The 18,292-nt window shown below is 38.0% G+C and overlaps 1 protein-coding gene across 3 annotated transcripts in view; it reads left to right on the top strand.

Moving 5' to 3' along the window:
• The window catches only part of ASXL2 (additional sex combs like 2, transcriptional regulator), a 107,087-nt gene extending 90,352 nt beyond the window's left edge, over positions 1 to 16,735 (top strand). For all 3 annotated transcript variants that reach the window (XM_011356536.2, XM_011356537.2, XM_011356539.2), the window contains 3 exons: positions 157 to 262; positions 2,108 to 2,825; positions 6,136 to 16,735. In XM_011356536.2, the coding sequence (XP_011354838.1) occupies positions 157 to 262; positions 2,108 to 2,825; positions 6,136 to 8,616 (3,305 nt within the window). In that variant the 3' untranslated portion in view covers positions 8,617 to 16,735. The remainder of the gene's footprint in view (positions 1 to 156; positions 263 to 2,107; positions 2,826 to 6,135) is intronic.
• Positions 16,736 to 18,292: the final 1,557 nt, after the last annotated feature.

The following is an 18,292-nucleotide window of genomic DNA, read 5'->3' on the forward strand; positions in this document are numbered from 1 at the left end:
GTACTCCCTTACAGGGAAGAATTTGGGGAAATTTCTGTTGCTTTCATAGAATTGTATTCTGACTCCTTCATGAGTCTTTCAAGATTTACAAATAATTAAAAGTTGCAAACAGCATATTTCTATTGAATATCCTTGTCGTTGTTGTTGTCGTTACAGGTGAGTTTACACCTGAGATGCAAGTGAGAATTCGTCAAGAGATTGAGAAGGAGAAAAAAGTAGAGCCATGGAAAGAACAATTCTTTGAAAGCTACTATGGTCAGAGGTAATGTCAAGATAGGCGCTATAAACCAGATGTTAATTTCTGCATGTCATGTGGTGCTTCATCTTAGCGTCTTTCCAGAAAATTGAGTCTTCAGCTTCTATTTTTTCACCGGTTCTTTTTTACTGAGAATTTTTTTTTTTTTTTTGAATCTCAGGTGCACAGAATTGGATCATTCATAATTTCTGACTCCTAGCATATTACTGTTGTGGGTGGGATGATTTCTTTAAAAAAAAAAAAAAGATTTTGTTATCTTGCATTAGAGTCCCTTTCTGTGAATAGATTAGCTTTTCTTCTAAGTAACTTTATAAGATAAAAGAATATTGAACTTCTGTATATTTTTTATAGTAGTTAATTATCTCACAATATAACTTACCCAGAATCATTAAGGAGTCCTAGAATCCTATAACATGGACCGTTTTATCTGATACGTATTTAAACAATCTCTCCTCCATAGAAGGCACTTGGAGAAATGTATGTGGCTGAAACCAGATAATAAACCCTGTTCTCAAGGGTTTAAATCAGTTTTTTTCTAACATGAAATCTAAATGAAATCTTAATGGGCACATCTAAATAGGTAACAGTAGAACCTGTATAGTTGGAAACAGATTGAACACCCAGAGTCATATTTGTTTGTTAGTCTCCCTTCCTTCCTTCTGCATACCTAATGGCAGCCCTGAAGGAGATGCCATAACCACAACTTGAGAACTATTGACTCTCTTCTTACCTCCAAAGAGTGTTCATTGACCCCAACATGGCCATTTAAGAAGTGATTCCTATTGAGATTAAGAGTCTCATACACTGATTTGTCTATATTCTTGGTATGAAATGATGGTGTGTATACATTTAGACCATTATTACAGATATCAGGTATTCCATAAATATTGTTCATTTCCTCCTGATTAGGCATGTAGAGCACTGCAACAGTTCATGAGTCCTTCAGTTTTCAGGTCTTACTTTTTGCCAGCTTTCATAGGACTTTTTGATTACTGTCCATTTTCATCCTTAGCCATTCCATCTCAGAGGTGCAGTACTGATTATTTAAAGTCACCAAAGAGGGCTACCTTGTTTTTGCCTGTTAACCAATATTCTAAAACATTAGAAGGAGTCTCTAATGACCCTACAGAGTAGCCTCTCTCTTAGCCAGAACACACCGTGAAAATCCCAGTTGGCCTTCACTCCCAGAATAGCTGAGATACACTCAATCTCAGAATTTTAGAGCTATGCCACGTGAAATTTAAACACACTTTCCAAAAACTCAAGAGTTGTACTTCCTGACCTCTGGAGAACATTGACAGCCAGCTTTCCTACTATCCCTTCTGGGTCCTCTAGATTTCTCGGGCCAGCCTTTCTGCAGGTACTGCAGAGCAGAGTTGATCACAGTCCAAAACCACCATCTCGGGGTACATGGGCCTTGGCCTTCTTTCACTTCCCTTGTGGGTAGTCTGTGATGCCTGTCCCTAGACTGTGTGACCCCTTTATAACAGGAAGTAATAATAATAAATGACATTATTGAGCTTTTATTACGGGCTAGGTACTGTTCTAAGTACTTTATATGCATTAGCTTAATTATCATAGTAGCACTGTGAAGTGATTAACTTCAATGTACAGTTGAAGAAATTGAGGCACAGAAGGCTAGTCACTTAATATCACATGGATAGTGTATATAGAGCCGGAATTTGAATCTGGCTCCTAAACCTTCACTAATAATGATAATGGTAAAGATAATAGATGAAGAATACCTATTGTCAAGTTCTTCTAGGCATTGCCATATACATTATCTCTCATAATGCCTTCAATAACATGGGCCATTTCTCATCTATAATATTTGTTCCTTCCACCTTTTAGTTCTGGCCTGAGCCTTGAGGATTCAAAGAAATTGACAGCTTCACCCAGTGATCCCAAAGTAAAGAAAACCCCAGCTGAGCAACCAAAATCCATGCTTCCTTCAGAGGTCTCTCTTGTTAGTATAGTCCCAGTAATTCCCCAGTTAGAGTCTAAAGAAGAAATAGTACATATGCCATCACCAGTCAGAAAAGAAGAGCACGAAAGCCAAGATAACATGCAGCCAAACTCCAAATCCACAGAGCCCTTACTTTCCTCAACTAGCGATACAAATGAGCTTAGCAGCGTTCTTCCCATCAAGTGCCCAAAGGATGAGGATGTCTTAGAGCAGAAGCCAGTTGCCTCTGCTGAACAGGAGTCTGAGAAAGAGAATCATCGCACTACAGCTTCTAATCATAACAAAAACGAAAGCCAAGAAGCTTTAGTTACATCTCCAAGCAAACCCAAGAGTCCTGGAGTGGAAAAATCGATAACGAAGCCCACAGTAGAAGCAGGTCCACAGGAGACCGCTGTGAAAGAGCCTCCGTCAACTCTGGTTGATCACAGCCCAGAAAGCCTCAAGAGGAAGTCTTCTCTCACCCAAGAAGAGGTTTCTATGAGCTGGGAGAAAAGGCCGCGTGTCACTGAGAATCGGCAGCACCAGCAGCCATTTCAAGTCTCGCCACAGCCCTTTCTCAATAGAGGGGACAGAATCCAGGTGCAAAAAGTACCACCTCTCAAGGTAAGAGAATGGAAAGAACTGAAAAAGAGAGATGGTCTGAACACTAAGTTTCTGGTCATATGTACCAAATTTCAAATAATTTGTGTTATTTCTTAATGCAGAAGCAGGTTCATATATATTCAATATGCTTGTAACTGTGATCTTATGTTAACAAAATTATGAATAGCCATTTAGAACTGCATTCCTACAGATCTTCGTTGATGTTTGAATAAGTAAGTTACCTGGATATCTAATGGAAACCACCTCCACCCACCACCCTGCTGTCTGTCTACTCTTCTCTCTTAAGGCAGTTATGGAAATTCTTTTGTCTCATGTGACCAAAAAAGAAGTATAATGATAAACATGAGGAGGCCATTGGTATGATCAAGAGGTCATATCTTTGCACCAAAAGCCATGCTATTTAAGTGTACCTTGGCCCGTTTCTTACTGCCATAACTGATCTGATGTTACTTCCTGTGAGTCTAGAGCTACCTTTTTAGTTCCATCTTTTTAAAGGAAATGTCTGTGGCTACCATGAGTCACCACTGATTACTTGAAGGACATTGGTAAGATGTAGTAGCCTTGCTAAGTTCTACTGCTTAGATTATGCCCTTAATTTCCATTTTAACTTTATATTGCTACATGTCAAGTCTTTTAAATTTTTATAGCTGTGTCTCTAAGTATATAAAGACTGCATCAAACCAGTAGTAAGCCCTTGAAAACCCAAACACATTTTTACTTCTGATCTAAAGGTTTATTAATACTTGGGGGCTGTGCTTAAATCAGTTTGTGGTCTGTTTATTCATTTAATAAGTAGTATTTATTTATTGATATGTTTTATTAATAGTATTTATTAATACTGTTGTGTCTTCTGTGAGCCCAGGCGCTGGGTATTACTCATTTACATTAGGATATAAGTAGAAAAATAAGCCAAATAGAACTACTTTTTTCCCTTTTTTATTTAACTTAGATGAACCAGTTAGTTCTATCAGGAAATACCCCTAGGAAAGATCATTTACTTGTACCTGACCCATTTGCACACCATGTGACTCCTCTCTTGTTTTGCTTCTTATTACTAATAGTATGATGTTGTTCATTACTTTTTATTTCTTATGGTTTCAGCACCAAGGAATCTCTTTTTTCTAATTTTTCAATACTTTTATCCTATTAACATACACTGTCATGCTTTACCAAAGATTCTGATTTATATGACAATCTTTTTTACTATTCTTATAAAAATATTAGAAATCTTTCTTTTAATGAATGTCATTCACAACTTATCTCCAGACCCAAGAGCTGTATTACAGTTTAGGTTTTACTTTGTATAAATGACAGATGTGTGCCATTGGGTAAGATCTATCATTTCTGTTTTCTCAGCTATAAAGAACTGAATTACATATTCACTTTGCTTTCTCCTCATCCAGTGAGGCTCGACACTAAAATCTTAACTTCACGGTGACCAAATTAATATTATTTAACCTTTTTCCTATTACTTGTTCCTCATTCTCCCCCAAAAGACTTTCTACCAGAGGTTGCTTTAGTTAACTCTTTTACCTTAGACCCTATCTCAAATCTCACTTTCTTAGACAAAGCTTAAATTAGTTTGTAACAGAACAAAACCTTTTAAACAAAATTTAAGTCGAAAAACAAAAATTGACTTTTATTAAATACGTTATAACGTATTTTTCCATCTCTTTCCCTCTCTGCCTCCCCATCTATATATGTTTGTGTGTGTGTGTATGCCCACATTATGTTATAGATGTATAACATAATATATATGTTAGATATGTATGTAAGATGTGTGTGTGTGTGTGTGTGTGTGTGTGTGTGTGTGTGTGTGTGTGTGTATATATATAGGCGGGGAGGCAGAGAGGGAAAGAGATGGAAAACTCCAATACACATTGTATATTTTCCATTCAGTATATATTTAAAGAGAAAATCTTAATTCTTCTGCTATACAGGGTAGGTCTTCTCGATAAGTTAAACTGTTATCAGTGCCTAGACAACTTTGAGTAGTATGTGCTTAAAAAAAAGTATAATGTCTCATTTATTCCACATAAACAGATAAAAGGGCTGTTTACATAGATAACTGGAACTTATCTTAAAATGAGTATTAAAACTTTTGATTTTAACTACTTTTAATGATTGTCCTTATTTCATCAACATGTTATTAATGATTTTCAGTTGTTATGATGGGTATCATTTATTGTGCTAGGTGTATTGTTACACTCAAGATTATTCTTGAGATTGTTTGTCCCCCAAATAGCTGTGCTTTTACTTTCTTATATTTAATTTTCTAGTTTTATCTGTTTGTTCCTGCGTTAGTGACTTTATTATTCTTAATTTAAGGACTTCCAGAAAAATGACGTGCATTTTCTTAGAGCTCAGTGGCTTGATTTTTCTTTTTTTAATTAAATGCCCTACAACATCTATAACAGTTATTTATTTGCTTCTTTAAACTCTACCAGCTTAACTAGACTCTTAATGCATTCTTAAATTCCAGTAGCTCAGGTTGTTTTGAACAGAAGTCAGATTCCTTTCAGATATGGTATTTTATGACCTGAAAATCAGTGGTTTCAAACCTGATACTGCATCTGAATCTCACAAGAATCTTTTTAGAAAAGCATTTTTTTTCCCCCTACTGGTTCTAATTTATAAATTTTGGGATGGGACTCAAAGCATATATATTTTTAAAAAGCTCCACAGGTAAGTATAATGCTAACCAGGGATAAAAATGATTGTGGTAAACATTATATATATTATATACATTCATGTGGGCGGGCAGAGTGGGGTCCACCTGTGGATCACACGCTATCCTTCCAGTGTGATCTAGAAGCTGCTGTAATTCGCGATAATTCAGCCTATATGCTTGTCTGTGTATGTGCACGTATAGAACAGAAGAGAGCAAGAATTCCCCCCTGGATCTTGTAGTAAAACTAAGAAGTAAAAGACAGTAGTCATATGCTACTCCTTTCTTTCTCTCTCTCTTCTCACATACACATTTTAAAATGCAGATACTGTAGAAAGGTCTGTATCCTATATAATAAACTCTTGTGAGTAGTTGTGACATAGAAGAGAGTTGATGTTGGAGAGAGGTTTGGGGTTTTGAGGTGAGAGTGGATGTTGAGTGGAAGAGAGTCTTTGGCACCAATAGAAGAGTTAGAAGGCACATGGAAACAAAATCATGTTGCTGTCTCTGTGGTTTGGTCTCTCAGCCAGAGACCTGCCGTCTTTGTCACCTTACTCTAAACATGTAAGTGTCAATGAGATTTTGTTATTCTTATAAATGAAAACTAAGCTCTGTTGGTTTTTTCTCCCCCACTTCTTTCAGATCCCGGTCTCCAGAATCTCCCCCATGCCGTTTCCTACATCGCAGGTCTCTCCCAGGGCTCGTTTTCCAGTCTCCATCACTAGTCCTAACAGAACAGGAGCCAGGACTCTTGCAGACATCAAAGCAAAAGCCCAGCTGGTCAAAGCACAGAGGGCAGCAGCTGCCGCCGCAGCTGCAGCCGCTGCAGCCGCCTCAGTTGGAGGGACCATTCCAGGACCTGGCCCAGGGGGTGGACAAGGTCCAGGAGAGGGTGGTGAAAGGAACACCGCTAGAGGAGGAAGTTCAGACTCAGACAGAGTCAGTGAAACTGGAAAGGGCCCCACACTGGAACTGGCAGGAACTGGAAGCAGGGGAGGTACGAGAGAGCTTTTACCCTGTGGTTCAGAGACTCAACCCCAATCTGAGACCAAGACCACAGGCCCGGCACAGCCTCATAGTGTCTCTGGAGCACAACTACAGCAAACCCCCTCAGTGCCTCCAACATCTGCCATCAGTGGAGCATGCACAAGTGTCCCATCACCAGCTCACAGTAACGCACCCCCACCAGCTTTAGGGAAACTGAATGAGAAACCGAATCCCACCAGGGCAATCGCCACAGTGGCCTCTCTTAGCCACCTACAGGGGCCCAGTAATTGCAGGCAGGAGAAAGTACCTTCTGCTCTGACAGGTCCTGCTCTAATCTCAGGTGCCTCACCTGTTTATTTTGCGGCTGATGGCACACTCGAGCCCAAAGCTGGTTCTAGTAAGAATACACCAAACCCTTTAGTCTCAGCAGAGACAACGGCTAGGGCTACAGTGGATCTGACTTCTTCTCCTTTAACATCTTTATTAATAGCAGCCACTTTAGAAAAGCTTTCTCTACCCCAGGTCAGTGTAACTGTAGCACCTACCGGGTCAGCTACATCTTTGAGCACTTTGCCAGCAGCTCCTAGCCTTAAAACTCCAGGAACTTCTTCAAATATGAATGGACCCATTTCACGGCCAAGCTCCAGTATCCCTGCTAATAATCCTTTGGTCACTCAGCTGCTCCAGGGCAAAGATGTGCCCATGGAGCAAATTCTGCCTAAACCTCTCACCAAAGTCGAAATGAAAACTGTTCCACTGACTACAAAAGAGGAACCAGGGCCAGGAGCACCCACAGGCACCAACGTAACAGAGAACAGCACCAGAGAGGAAGTTCATGAGAGGCAGTCTCATCCAGCTGTACAGCAACTGGGTAAAACCTTGCAAAGTAAGCATCTCCCCCAGGTTCCGAGACCCCTTCCACTCTTTTCAGGTAAGGATATGAGGGACTCTAGCACTGACACACACCAACACCAAGAAGGACTGAGTAAAGCAACCCAAGATCAGATCCTTCAGACTCTCATCCAAAGGGTTCATATTCGGAGGCAGAATGTTCTCTCAATTGTGCAGCCTTCCCAGTTCAACTTTACTCACTCAGGTTTCCAGTTAGAAGATATCTCCACAAGCCAGAGGTTCATGCTGGGTTTTGCTGGTAGAAGGACATCGAAGCCTGCAATGGCAGGCCACTACTTACTTAACATTTCCACCTATGGCCGGGGTTCAGAGAGCTTTAGGAGGACCCATTCTCTAAACCCCGATGACCGGCTTTGTCTGAGTAGCCCCAGTGAGGCCTTGAAAATGGGATACACAGACTGTAAAAATGCAATAGGAGACAGTAGCAGCAGCAAAGAAGAAGATACTGATGAGGAAAGTACTGGTGATGAGCAAGAATCTGTCACGGTGAAGGAGGAGCCCCGGGCTTCCCAGAGTTCTGGCAAGTGTGAAGCAAGTTCAGGACCCCACAGTAGAGAAACCCTATCCACCAATGATTGTTTAGCTAAAAAGAATGTCAAGGCAGAGACACCAGTGCATGAGCAAACCACTTTAAGCAAGGAGAATTATCTGTTCACTAGAGGCCAAACATTCGATGAAAAGACCCTAGCCAGAGATTTTATTCAGGCAGCACAGAAGCAAATGGCTCATGCAGTGAGAGGTAAAACAATGCATAGCAGCCCCGAGCTTTTCAGTTCTACTGCTCTTCCTCCACCTGCAGACAGTCCCACCCATCAGCCTCTCCTCCTTCCACCACTGCAAACCCCAAAGCTGTATGGAAGCCCCACTCAGATTGGGCCAAGCTACAGAGGCATGATCAATGTCTCCACCTCATCAGACATGGACCGTAACTCTGCCGTACCGGGGATGCCTGACTGTAGCCAGGTATCTAGTAACGTAGGTGATGTCATGTCCTTTTCAGTGACCGTCACTACCATCCCAGCTAGCCAAGCTATGAATCCCAGCAGCCATGGCCAGACCATTCCTGTTCAGGCCTTTCCTGAAGAGAACAGCATAGAGGACACGCCTTCAAAATGTTACTGCCGATTGAAAGCCATGATCATGTGCAAGGGGTGTGGAGCGTTCTGCCACGATGATTGCATTGGCCCCTCTAAACTGTGTGTCTCGTGCCTTGTCGTTCGGTAACGAGACTAGAAAGAACACACTGTAAAGGAAGCAGGAAGGGAAGGGTTGACGAGATTTGTTTTTTGCGTCCTTTTGGAATCACAGAAATAAACAAGTAGGTTTCAATTGTCTTAAGAGACAGCTGTTACTTAATCAGGAATACAGAGTACAGATCTTACATTTTAGAGGAAGAGCACCTTGTATAGTCTTAGTCGAGCGAGACTTTATGAAATTGTGACGTTTGCACTTACAAAATCATGTAAATATGTCACATTTTGTTTTAACATTTTTCCAAGTGTTTAGGTAATAATGTATTATTTAAATTCAGATTTATGTTCCACTTCATGTGATTCTGAGAAAAGTTAAATGCCATGCGTGACGAAAGGAAGCTTGTCTCCCTTCTGTCATTTCCTAAGAGGCTAGGAAGAGTGAAGGAATGGTCTGGAGAAGTGACCATTCATGTCGATTATGTCTTGACCATCTGACTGTAGGCTTTACCTGGATTATTCAGCCTTTGCAGAATTTGGATTCAGGATTTACTCAGTCCCTTTACTTTAGATGGAACCTTCTTAAGTTCAGATTTTTGATAAGGCATTAATTTCACAGCTAGTACTTCAAACTATGAAAGCTCTTGGTTCTTGGCTTCCATCAACCAGTACAGTTGCCAAGCACTGTGCTGGCAATCTGTGGATCCCTGCTGTTCCCTAACCCCACTCCCCTGCCCTGAAACAGTGGGTGTGGGCCTTGAAGGGTATGCTCTCCGGTGCCTTGTACTACCGTAGTTTGGGGCAGGGCAACAGTTCTAGCAATAATATACAATTACTTATTCATGGGAGCTTGCAAACAGGTTTGAAATACTAATATTAAATTAAGAGAAGTGTTAGAAATGGGTGACTTGAACCATGTGTTTTGTTGGGCAAGGGGAGTAAAGGTGCAGAAACAGTTAAACTGAACGTGAACTTTGGAAAAGAATTTTAATATTAGAAACAAGATAGCCTCTTTTTTCTTCTCTCTCAACCCATTACTTTTAATGTTCTGTAGTCAGCTGTTGCTGCAGGTAGAAAAGCTCATTAATGCCACATTTGCCCATTCCGTTAAACCTGGTTCGGCCTCCCAGGCATCTAAAGAGTATGGAGTAATCTTTTCATGTGTTATTTGGAACACACATATGCACACACGTATACACGCATACAATGAAAGTCATATACTTTTCCCGACATAAAAAATATGTCCCCTCTTGGATTACTGCTGTTCGTGCACTAGAAATTTCTGATAAAAAGGGGCTTCAGCGAATATCCAAGGGAACATCTAGAAAGGAGAAAAATTACCTCCAGAGTTTTGTTGTTTTTGTTTATTCTTTTTTGTTGTGTTTTTAATCTGTATCTAGTGACTAAAGAATTTTTGAGTACATATATTTAAGGCATGGTTAAAGAACATCTACAATTTACCAAAATTTGATATTTAAAAATCGAGTGTTGTCAATGTGCACCATTTGCATATTGATTTCAAGTTTCCTGATTTCAAGTGTGTAAAGTAAAAACACTACTGTAACCTAGTCCAGTTGTAGTTGTACTTAATATTCAGGATGTGATATTTACACCATGCAGAGCAGTGTAACTTGTTAAGTCACATTCCAGATTAGGAGAAAGTAGGTAGTAATAATTTTTGCTTTGCCCCCATTCTGCTGTCCTCCTCTCCACCCTCCACGTTATACACTCTTTTAATACTTCTTTCTCAGACTCCCTAAGAAACTTATTACTTCACTGTTTTTCATTTTTTGTTTCTGTTTCTTTTCTGGCCCAAGGTAAATATAAGATTAATATCTGTGTTCTAGTTTCAGCCAGGACAATTAGATGTCCTTCTAACTTGCCTTTTCTTCCAGCACACACATAGCTAAGAGATATGAAACCTGCAAGGATCCAAGGATAAAGTTGAAGTTCTCCAGCCAAGAACCAGTAGGAAACAGAAACCATGGCTCTGTTCCCAAAATTTCAGAACCTTAGATGAAAAAAGACCTGTGGCTGGGGGTTTCAGAACTGACGCCATGCTAAACATTAATTACCAATTTGAATTAATTAAAGTGATTTCTTTGCACCTTTCCCATCATAAGGAGTTTCTCCTCTATGATTCCCTTAATCTGAGGATGGACAGACTAATCAGGAAAGGAGGAAAGGCATCAGGGATTTCCGTGTCCATTTAGACAGCAAACCATATCGTGCCTCTTCATCTTGACCCAAGCTCTTGCAGATGGTCCTAAGCATTACTATTAACCAGATTTTCTTAAATAATATCCAGCTAATCAAATATTTGCATTTATGAATGCCCTTTAAACAAATTGTCAAATAGGTACACTGCCTCAATATTGTCCAGATGAGAGAATAGTTAGGTTCTCGTAGGTCAATAGGAAATTGAATACATTCTATTTATCAGTTTGTTTCAAAACAGTGGTTTCAAGTAGAAAGTTGCTCATCTTACGAGCTGAACAGAAAAAAAAATACAATCTGGGCCTTTTGAAAATGAAGCATTAGGAACAAGAAAATCTTTTAATTATTAGAATATGGTATTCCAGTAACCTTAAAGCAATTTTTATCGTAGGTTTTCAGAATTACTTTACTTTTCAATTCAGTCCAAAATTTTTCTAGTAAGCGCTAAGATTCTTTTTATGGTACTAAGTTGCACTATTTCCAGTGACTAGTCAGGCATTACACCTCCAGGGTGTGCCTCTCAAGCCTTCACATACCCTCCGCTGCAGGTCACCTTGGGCAGGTAGCATTAACTATATCATCTCAGTTTCACAAATATGCTAAGTTGTCTAGCAGAGAAGGCTTCCTGAATGTTAAATCTTAAAGAATTTTGATTAAAATTCTCCATCCTATTAAGTAGAAAATAAAGCCAAATAACCTGGAGGTGTTTGCTCTACTTTTATTCCTTCAGCCCTGTGCTCAGGATACCGAAGCTATCTGTGGTATCCCATGTCACATTTTAAAGGATAAAATCTGACAGATGTGAAATTTGTCTTGGGGTAGGGGAAGCATACTTGCATGGTAGGCTGGGAAGGCACACAGATGGATATGTTTCAGGAATTATCTCACATTTAAATAAATAGCCAAAGGCAGACCTCATTGCCTTCCAGGTGAAGGTATAAATTCCTACATATTAGTGACCTGACAGTCACCATCCTAATTGCTTAGTATTGCCTTTCTCTGCCTTAGAGTCTTTAAAAACACTCTTGGGTGAAATGATTTGTTATAATAATGTTGGGGGGGCGGGGCTTGTCTCTGGTCAGTACACTGCTATTTATTTCTGCAACTTATTATCTATGAGCAGTGCCAGGGTGGTTTTCTCTGACCTATTGGTTTCACTTCACAGCAATGAGGGAAAGTCTCCCCGTTGCTTTACAACGATGTGCTAAGTAAAAAACTTGGCCGAGGGTAGTTTTCAGCTCAATTTATAGAATAGTCCAAAGAGACTGAGAAACATGATAATGGGCAGGGATATTTCCTACCATGTTTCAATACCTACATAACTATTGAAAGAAAACAGTAGGTAAAACATTTCCTAAAGTTGGAAGTAAGATCTTCATAGATTCTTGGTGACTTTATTTTTTTTAATGCTTTACATTTGATACAGCTATTAAAGATCAATTTTAAAATACCTTTCCAGTAATATATTTTAAGTAATATATATTTTAATATCTATGTAAAAAGTGACAGTGAAAGACTGAATTTCTCACATATGGTATGTTTGATGTAGGACCTCACCGTTAAGGCACAAATGATTTCAGAGGAAGTTACTCTAAAGACACTTAGGTTATTTCCAAAAAAATGCAATAAGGGGAATGGTTTTGGAGTTTTTGATTTTAAAAGAAAATTGACTTATTTACTGCAAGCTATTTTTTTTCTTTCTGGCTGTTAAGGTTTGTACAGACTGGTTTGGTAAATGCTAAACTTTTGTGTCTTTTGCTTTTTTAAAGGAATTGTTAACATTGGAATTGAGGGTATGTACAGAGAAGTTGGTGTCGACACCATTTAAAAAGTCATATTTTTTCACAAATATAGAAAAATCATTTTACATAAGAATTTTAAGTATTTGCAATAAATATATGTATATAGATTGTATGTATTCATATATTCTTATTTTTCATTTTATTAAGTAAAAGATAATTAAAGTGAAAATAAAAACTTTGGAGTTTTTGGTGAATCTTGAGGTCTGACATACATCTGAGAGTGGCGTGGGTAAGGGCCCTCAGTTTGTTGCCTTATATTACTAAGATTACCACAGATTGTACAGAAGGGAGTAAAATGAGTACTTTGGTGATAAATCAGGGTAACATTTCTTTGAGAACTCTAGTAAAATATTAAATTCTCTTAATCTGTGCGACTCTGTTTTTACCTTTGAACTGTTTTATCTCTTCACCACCTGATGTCACTGGGAAAGTAAAACAAAGCAAAACAAAAAAAACTTTTTTTTTTTTAATATGCCCATTGTTTGCTTCTAAAACAAAGAATGGTAAGAAAATATGTCAAGGGGAAAATATGTTTTTCTTTCTCCACAGTGGTTAATAATTCATTAGCAAACATTCACTACCAGTGCCTTCCAGGCCAGGGCTATGTGAAGAAATCATCTCATGAAGGTAATAGGACGCTTTTTTCCTGTTTTCCAGTTTTTCTCTGAGAAATGAGTTTCAAAGCCAGTTTTGTTTTTTTTTTAATGTCCCTGATCTGGAGCGGTAGAAGAGCTAGGTGAACTTGGATCTTGATCTCCCTAGTGTCTAGAAGGGCATTTGTGAAAATGAGAAAAGTTAGTAGACGTTAATTGTCCATAGTCTTTTACCTAGAGATAATCTGGAATCCTGATGTCCTAGAACGTAATTTTGTGGTTGTAAATACTTGTTTTTAGGATATGCTTGAGGAAGCAAAATGATACCTAGATAGTCTTTGGAAATAAAGGTATACAGCCCATTCTTTAAAAAAGAATAATATATAGATTTATAGATGACCTGAAAGAAAATAAGGTCAAAATTTCAAAAATGTATCTTAATGACCCATGAAACTGACTTTTTATTGTAGTTCACTAGTTCTCTCCCAAATTGCTCAGCTGTGGTGGTTCTCACTGATAAAAATAGCATATTTTGAAATTAATAAGGATAGATGGAATACTTTTTAAAAGACAGCCTTACTATTTTCAAAGACATTTCAAACATCAGAGTTGCCCAAAGACGTCGGAGATAGGTTAGCCATCCAAAAGAACAGAACTCTAAATCTTTACTGAAAATATACTATTTCTGAAGGAAATTCTTAAGTCTCAGGGAACATCTGCATTCTCATAATTCCCATGAAAGGAATGAAGGTGAAATATTTAAATGTATGTGAAGCATTCCATGGACCATTTACAGTAGACCTCCTCTACCCCTTCCTGGTACATATTTATTTAAGTTGGCTGCCTACCTCACTGGAAGAAAAATTTATATTCAGATAATGACACAGGAGCCTAAAGGTACGGTTGGTTGGTCTGCAGTTGTGTGAGAAAGCAATGTACCAGAACACAGCTTCACCCGAGTCCCCAATTTTATTGACATCACAGTCTTAGAAATCTGTGTCCTTTGTTTTTGACACTACTTGACAACAAGTGGTCTTCAGAAATCAGATTTTGCATAATGTTTCTAGCTGTTTTTGTGTACAAATCATGTTATTTACTAATTCAAATATTCAAACACCTACGTGCTAAGCACTGCACTAAAGCCCTGGCTATGCACAGATAAACAGAAGCAGCCATGCAAACTGAATGGTCTTGCTAACCATACAGCATGTGTCTAGGTCAGGGCTCAATGAGGAATACGTGCTACACATTTACCAACATGTGTTGGAAGTTTAAGTGTAAATGAGTTATAGATGTGTTTGAGGCACTGAACTAAATTGTGACAAACCACGAAGAAAGAAGAAAGGCATTGCCCTTAGATGAAACAACAATGTGGAAGTGAGGAGCCATGTTAATAAGATTTACCGCTGTTGAGAACTATCATTGGAAGATTCAGGGTTTTTAAAAGAAATTTCAAGAAATCTCTTAATATTATCTAAATTGAGAGAATCTGGCCAAAAGCAATCCTTTTGCATTATGTCTGGTCAGTATATCAGTAAAGATGCTTTATCTTAGGTTCAACTAATTCCTTCAAATAATAACCCAAAAGAAGCTAAAAAGAAAAAAAAAAACATATCTTTATCTGGTGGTCTAGTGGGAAGGAAGTATATCACTGAAGAGGTTGCATCTGTTTTTTTCCTCCATAATGGATAAAATTAGTGGTTTTTTCTAATATATTGGCTTTTTTCTGTAAGTCACAGAACTTAAAAGAGTCTTCAGCAGAACCCTAGCCTTTTTTAGTGGCCTAAATTCTCATTCTTTAAGACTTTCTGGTAGAAGTTTTTAAAAGCATAAATCATTGTATTTTGTCAGTGCTTATTCTTGAATTTCCTTTGTCATTTATCTCCATCCTGGATGACTGGATTTGCAACTTGAATTCTGTATGCCAAAAATGCCCATATTCACCTTTCAAAGAAGTGTTAGGTGTATTCCAGTATGTAACTCAGTCTCAACTCTGTCCAGGAAGTAGGAGGATGGGTAATCCTATATTTTCCTAATACTCGGTGACCTTAAATGGCAGATTGGATTTCTTTCATGAGGACTATATAAACTAAGGGATCTCTATACCGCCATGTAGCTCAGTCTTAACATACAAGGAGAATCTCCTAGCGAGATTTTCTTTAACAGGAAGGACAGATTGAACCTGGAAGAGAGCTGGAGATGGTCATTGACTAGATATTGGGTTCTCCTGAAGAGTAACTTCGAACTCATTTTAACTGGTTCTTCAAACTCAGAAGAAGCTAGGATATTAACAGATGATTTTCATCTTGACTGCAAAAACAAGAGAATGCCTAGGGGAGAAGAAAGGTAAACCCAAAATTGGATTTAAGATAGATTTAAGAAAACTTGGGATTATTCTCTTTTAAGATTTTGGGTTCCAATAACAATGTCGAATTGTCATGAGTGGAACATGGAATTTGATTTGAGACATTTTGTGGACTAAGTAATGGTTTTCTATTGAATTGTAGTGTCAGCTTTAGCTGCTGATCACGATTTAGGGTTGTGCACTTGTGTACATTAAGATACGCAGATGTTGGCTCATAAACACTTTAACTTCAGTCAACACTTCATTTTATTAACTTTAATCATGGGCCCTCTTTTTAAGTATTTCAAACTAACCCCCCCCCCCCCAAAAAAAAGCAATGCAATGAATGCTATCAAAATATCTGAAGATATTTTAGAACTGTTATTTTACACACAGCCTATGTTCTTCCTATGGAAAGTGTGATACATCAAATTTTACATTTCTTGGGTCAGTTCTTTTCAAAAACCAGTGTCTAATGTTGTCAGGTACCTAGAGCTTGGAAATGATGGAGTTGGACTTTGACCCTAAGTCAGCAATTCTTTCCAGTTTAGATTTTCCGGCAATAGCAATTTGGAGCATTCAGTAGTGATCCCAGCTGAACATTTATGTAATCACTGCATAAGCTTTAGATTAAGGAACCTCTTCCAGAGTGTCAAATTTGATTTACTTTGTGTTGCATAAGGCTCCTGAGCTGGGAAGGATTTGATAATTTGTTCTCTGATGATAAACTACTGATCGAAGGGCACGTTTGTTCTTAAGAGAATCCATGAAATGTCTGGAGTCCCTGATAGATCTAGAGTACATGACAAATGAAACTCTAGAACTTAAAAACTTTCCTCTTAGCCGTAAGCGCTACGACCTGTTATTTCAAAAACCATCTTAATTATGTGACTCATTGCATCACACCGTAAGACTTTCACCAGCACCAAGAGAAATCAGAATGGAATGAATGACCTTATATTGGTCTTGTTCACTCTAAAATCTTTGTGCACATAGGCCTTAGCACTTTGACAGGTAAAACTCTGCCTTTTAGCTCCCTCTCAATATTGTCTTTTTTCCTCTCACTTTTAGACTTTTCCTTTAATTGGTTGTATAAAACGACTTTCTTCAGAATTGAATGTATAATAATGTCTCTGCACATGGACAAACTGTATTTTAGTGACTCATTTTATGTTGAATAAAGGCATACAGTTTTAATCTAGCGACTATGCCTTTTCTTTTTGAAAGAAACCATACACCATGTTGAATAACTTAACTATTTGTTGCACCTTCCCCTGTTCCTGATGGCACAATTGTCCCTGGGTTCTGGCTAAATTTGGGCACTACAGAGAGTGCCGGTCTCTCATGCAACACTTGAAGACAATTAAAAGAACTCAATGTGAGACAGAGCGTGTGTATTTAAAAATAAAAAGCCATTCTACAAAGCTACAGTAATCAAAACTGTGTGGTAATGGCATAAACAGATAATATAGACCAACAGAACAGAAGAAAGCCCAGAAATAAACCCTTGCATATAAGGTCATGATTTTTGACAAGGGTGCCAAGACTAGTCAATGGAGAAAGGGGAGTCTTTTCAATAAATGTTGGGAAAACTTGATATCCACATGAAAGAGAATGAAATCGAACCCGTATCCTACACCATGTACAAAAATTAACTCAAATGGATCAAAGGCCTAAACATCAAGAGCTAAAATTATAAAAACTCAGAAGAAAACAGGGAAAGCTTCATAATTCAATTTGACGATGTTTTCTTGAACATGATGCCAAAAGTATAGAAGAAAAAAATAGGTAAATTGGATTTCATTAAGAATTAAAGGATATCAACGGTGAAAAGGCAAACCTACACCTACAGAATGGGAGAAAATATTTGCAAGTGTATCTCAGGAGAAATCAATATTCAGAATGTATAAGGAACTTTTAGAATTCAACAACGAAAGTAAAAATGAGTAAAGAACTTGAATAGGCGTTTCTCCAAAGATAAACAGATGGCCAACAAGCACATGAAAAGATGCTCAGTATCATTAATCACCAGGGAAACTCAAATCAAAACCCACAATGAGATGCAACTTCACACCCATTAAAATAGCTGTTATTAAGAAACAAGAAAACAACGGTATTGGCCAGGATGTAGAGAAATTGGAATCCCTGTACACTGCTGGTGGAAATGTACATATCTCTATATCTTTGCACCAATGCCACATTATCTTAATTATTGTGGCTTTATAAATCTTTTAAAACCAGGTAGTGTTAGTCCACCAACTTTGTTCTTCATTTTCAAAATTGGATAGGCTATAATTCATTTGATTTCCACATGAATTATAGAATCAGTGGTCAGTTTCTATAAGAACAGGATTTTAATTGGGATTGTGTTTAAGATATATATCAATTGGGATAGAATTGAGATCTTAGTATTTGCCATTAATCTACCTTTCCATTTATTTACATATTCTTTAATTTCCTCAGCATTGCCTTGTAGGTTTCAGCGAATAGATCTAACCCCATCTTTTGTCAGATTTAACCTACTTTAAAAAAAATAAATGATGCTGTAAGTGACGATTTAAAAATTTTTAAATTCATTCAGTTTCTGAGTGTTAATCGATGGACATAACCATTTAATTTATATTTTTATACTGATTTTGCTAAACACACTTGCAAAACTCACTAGTTTCAGTGGCTTCTTTGGGTTTTCTATATAGATGACAGTGTTATTTCCAAAGACAGAAGGTTTTATTGTGGATAACTTTTTTTTTTCAC

The sequence above is a fragment of the Pteropus vampyrus genome, unplaced genomic scaffold, assembly GCF_000151845.1.
Source record: "Pteropus vampyrus isolate Shadow unplaced genomic scaffold, Pvam_2.0 Scaffold28, whole genome shotgun sequence".
Lineage (NCBI taxonomy): Eukaryota > Metazoa > Chordata > Mammalia > Chiroptera > Pteropodidae > Pteropus > Pteropus vampyrus.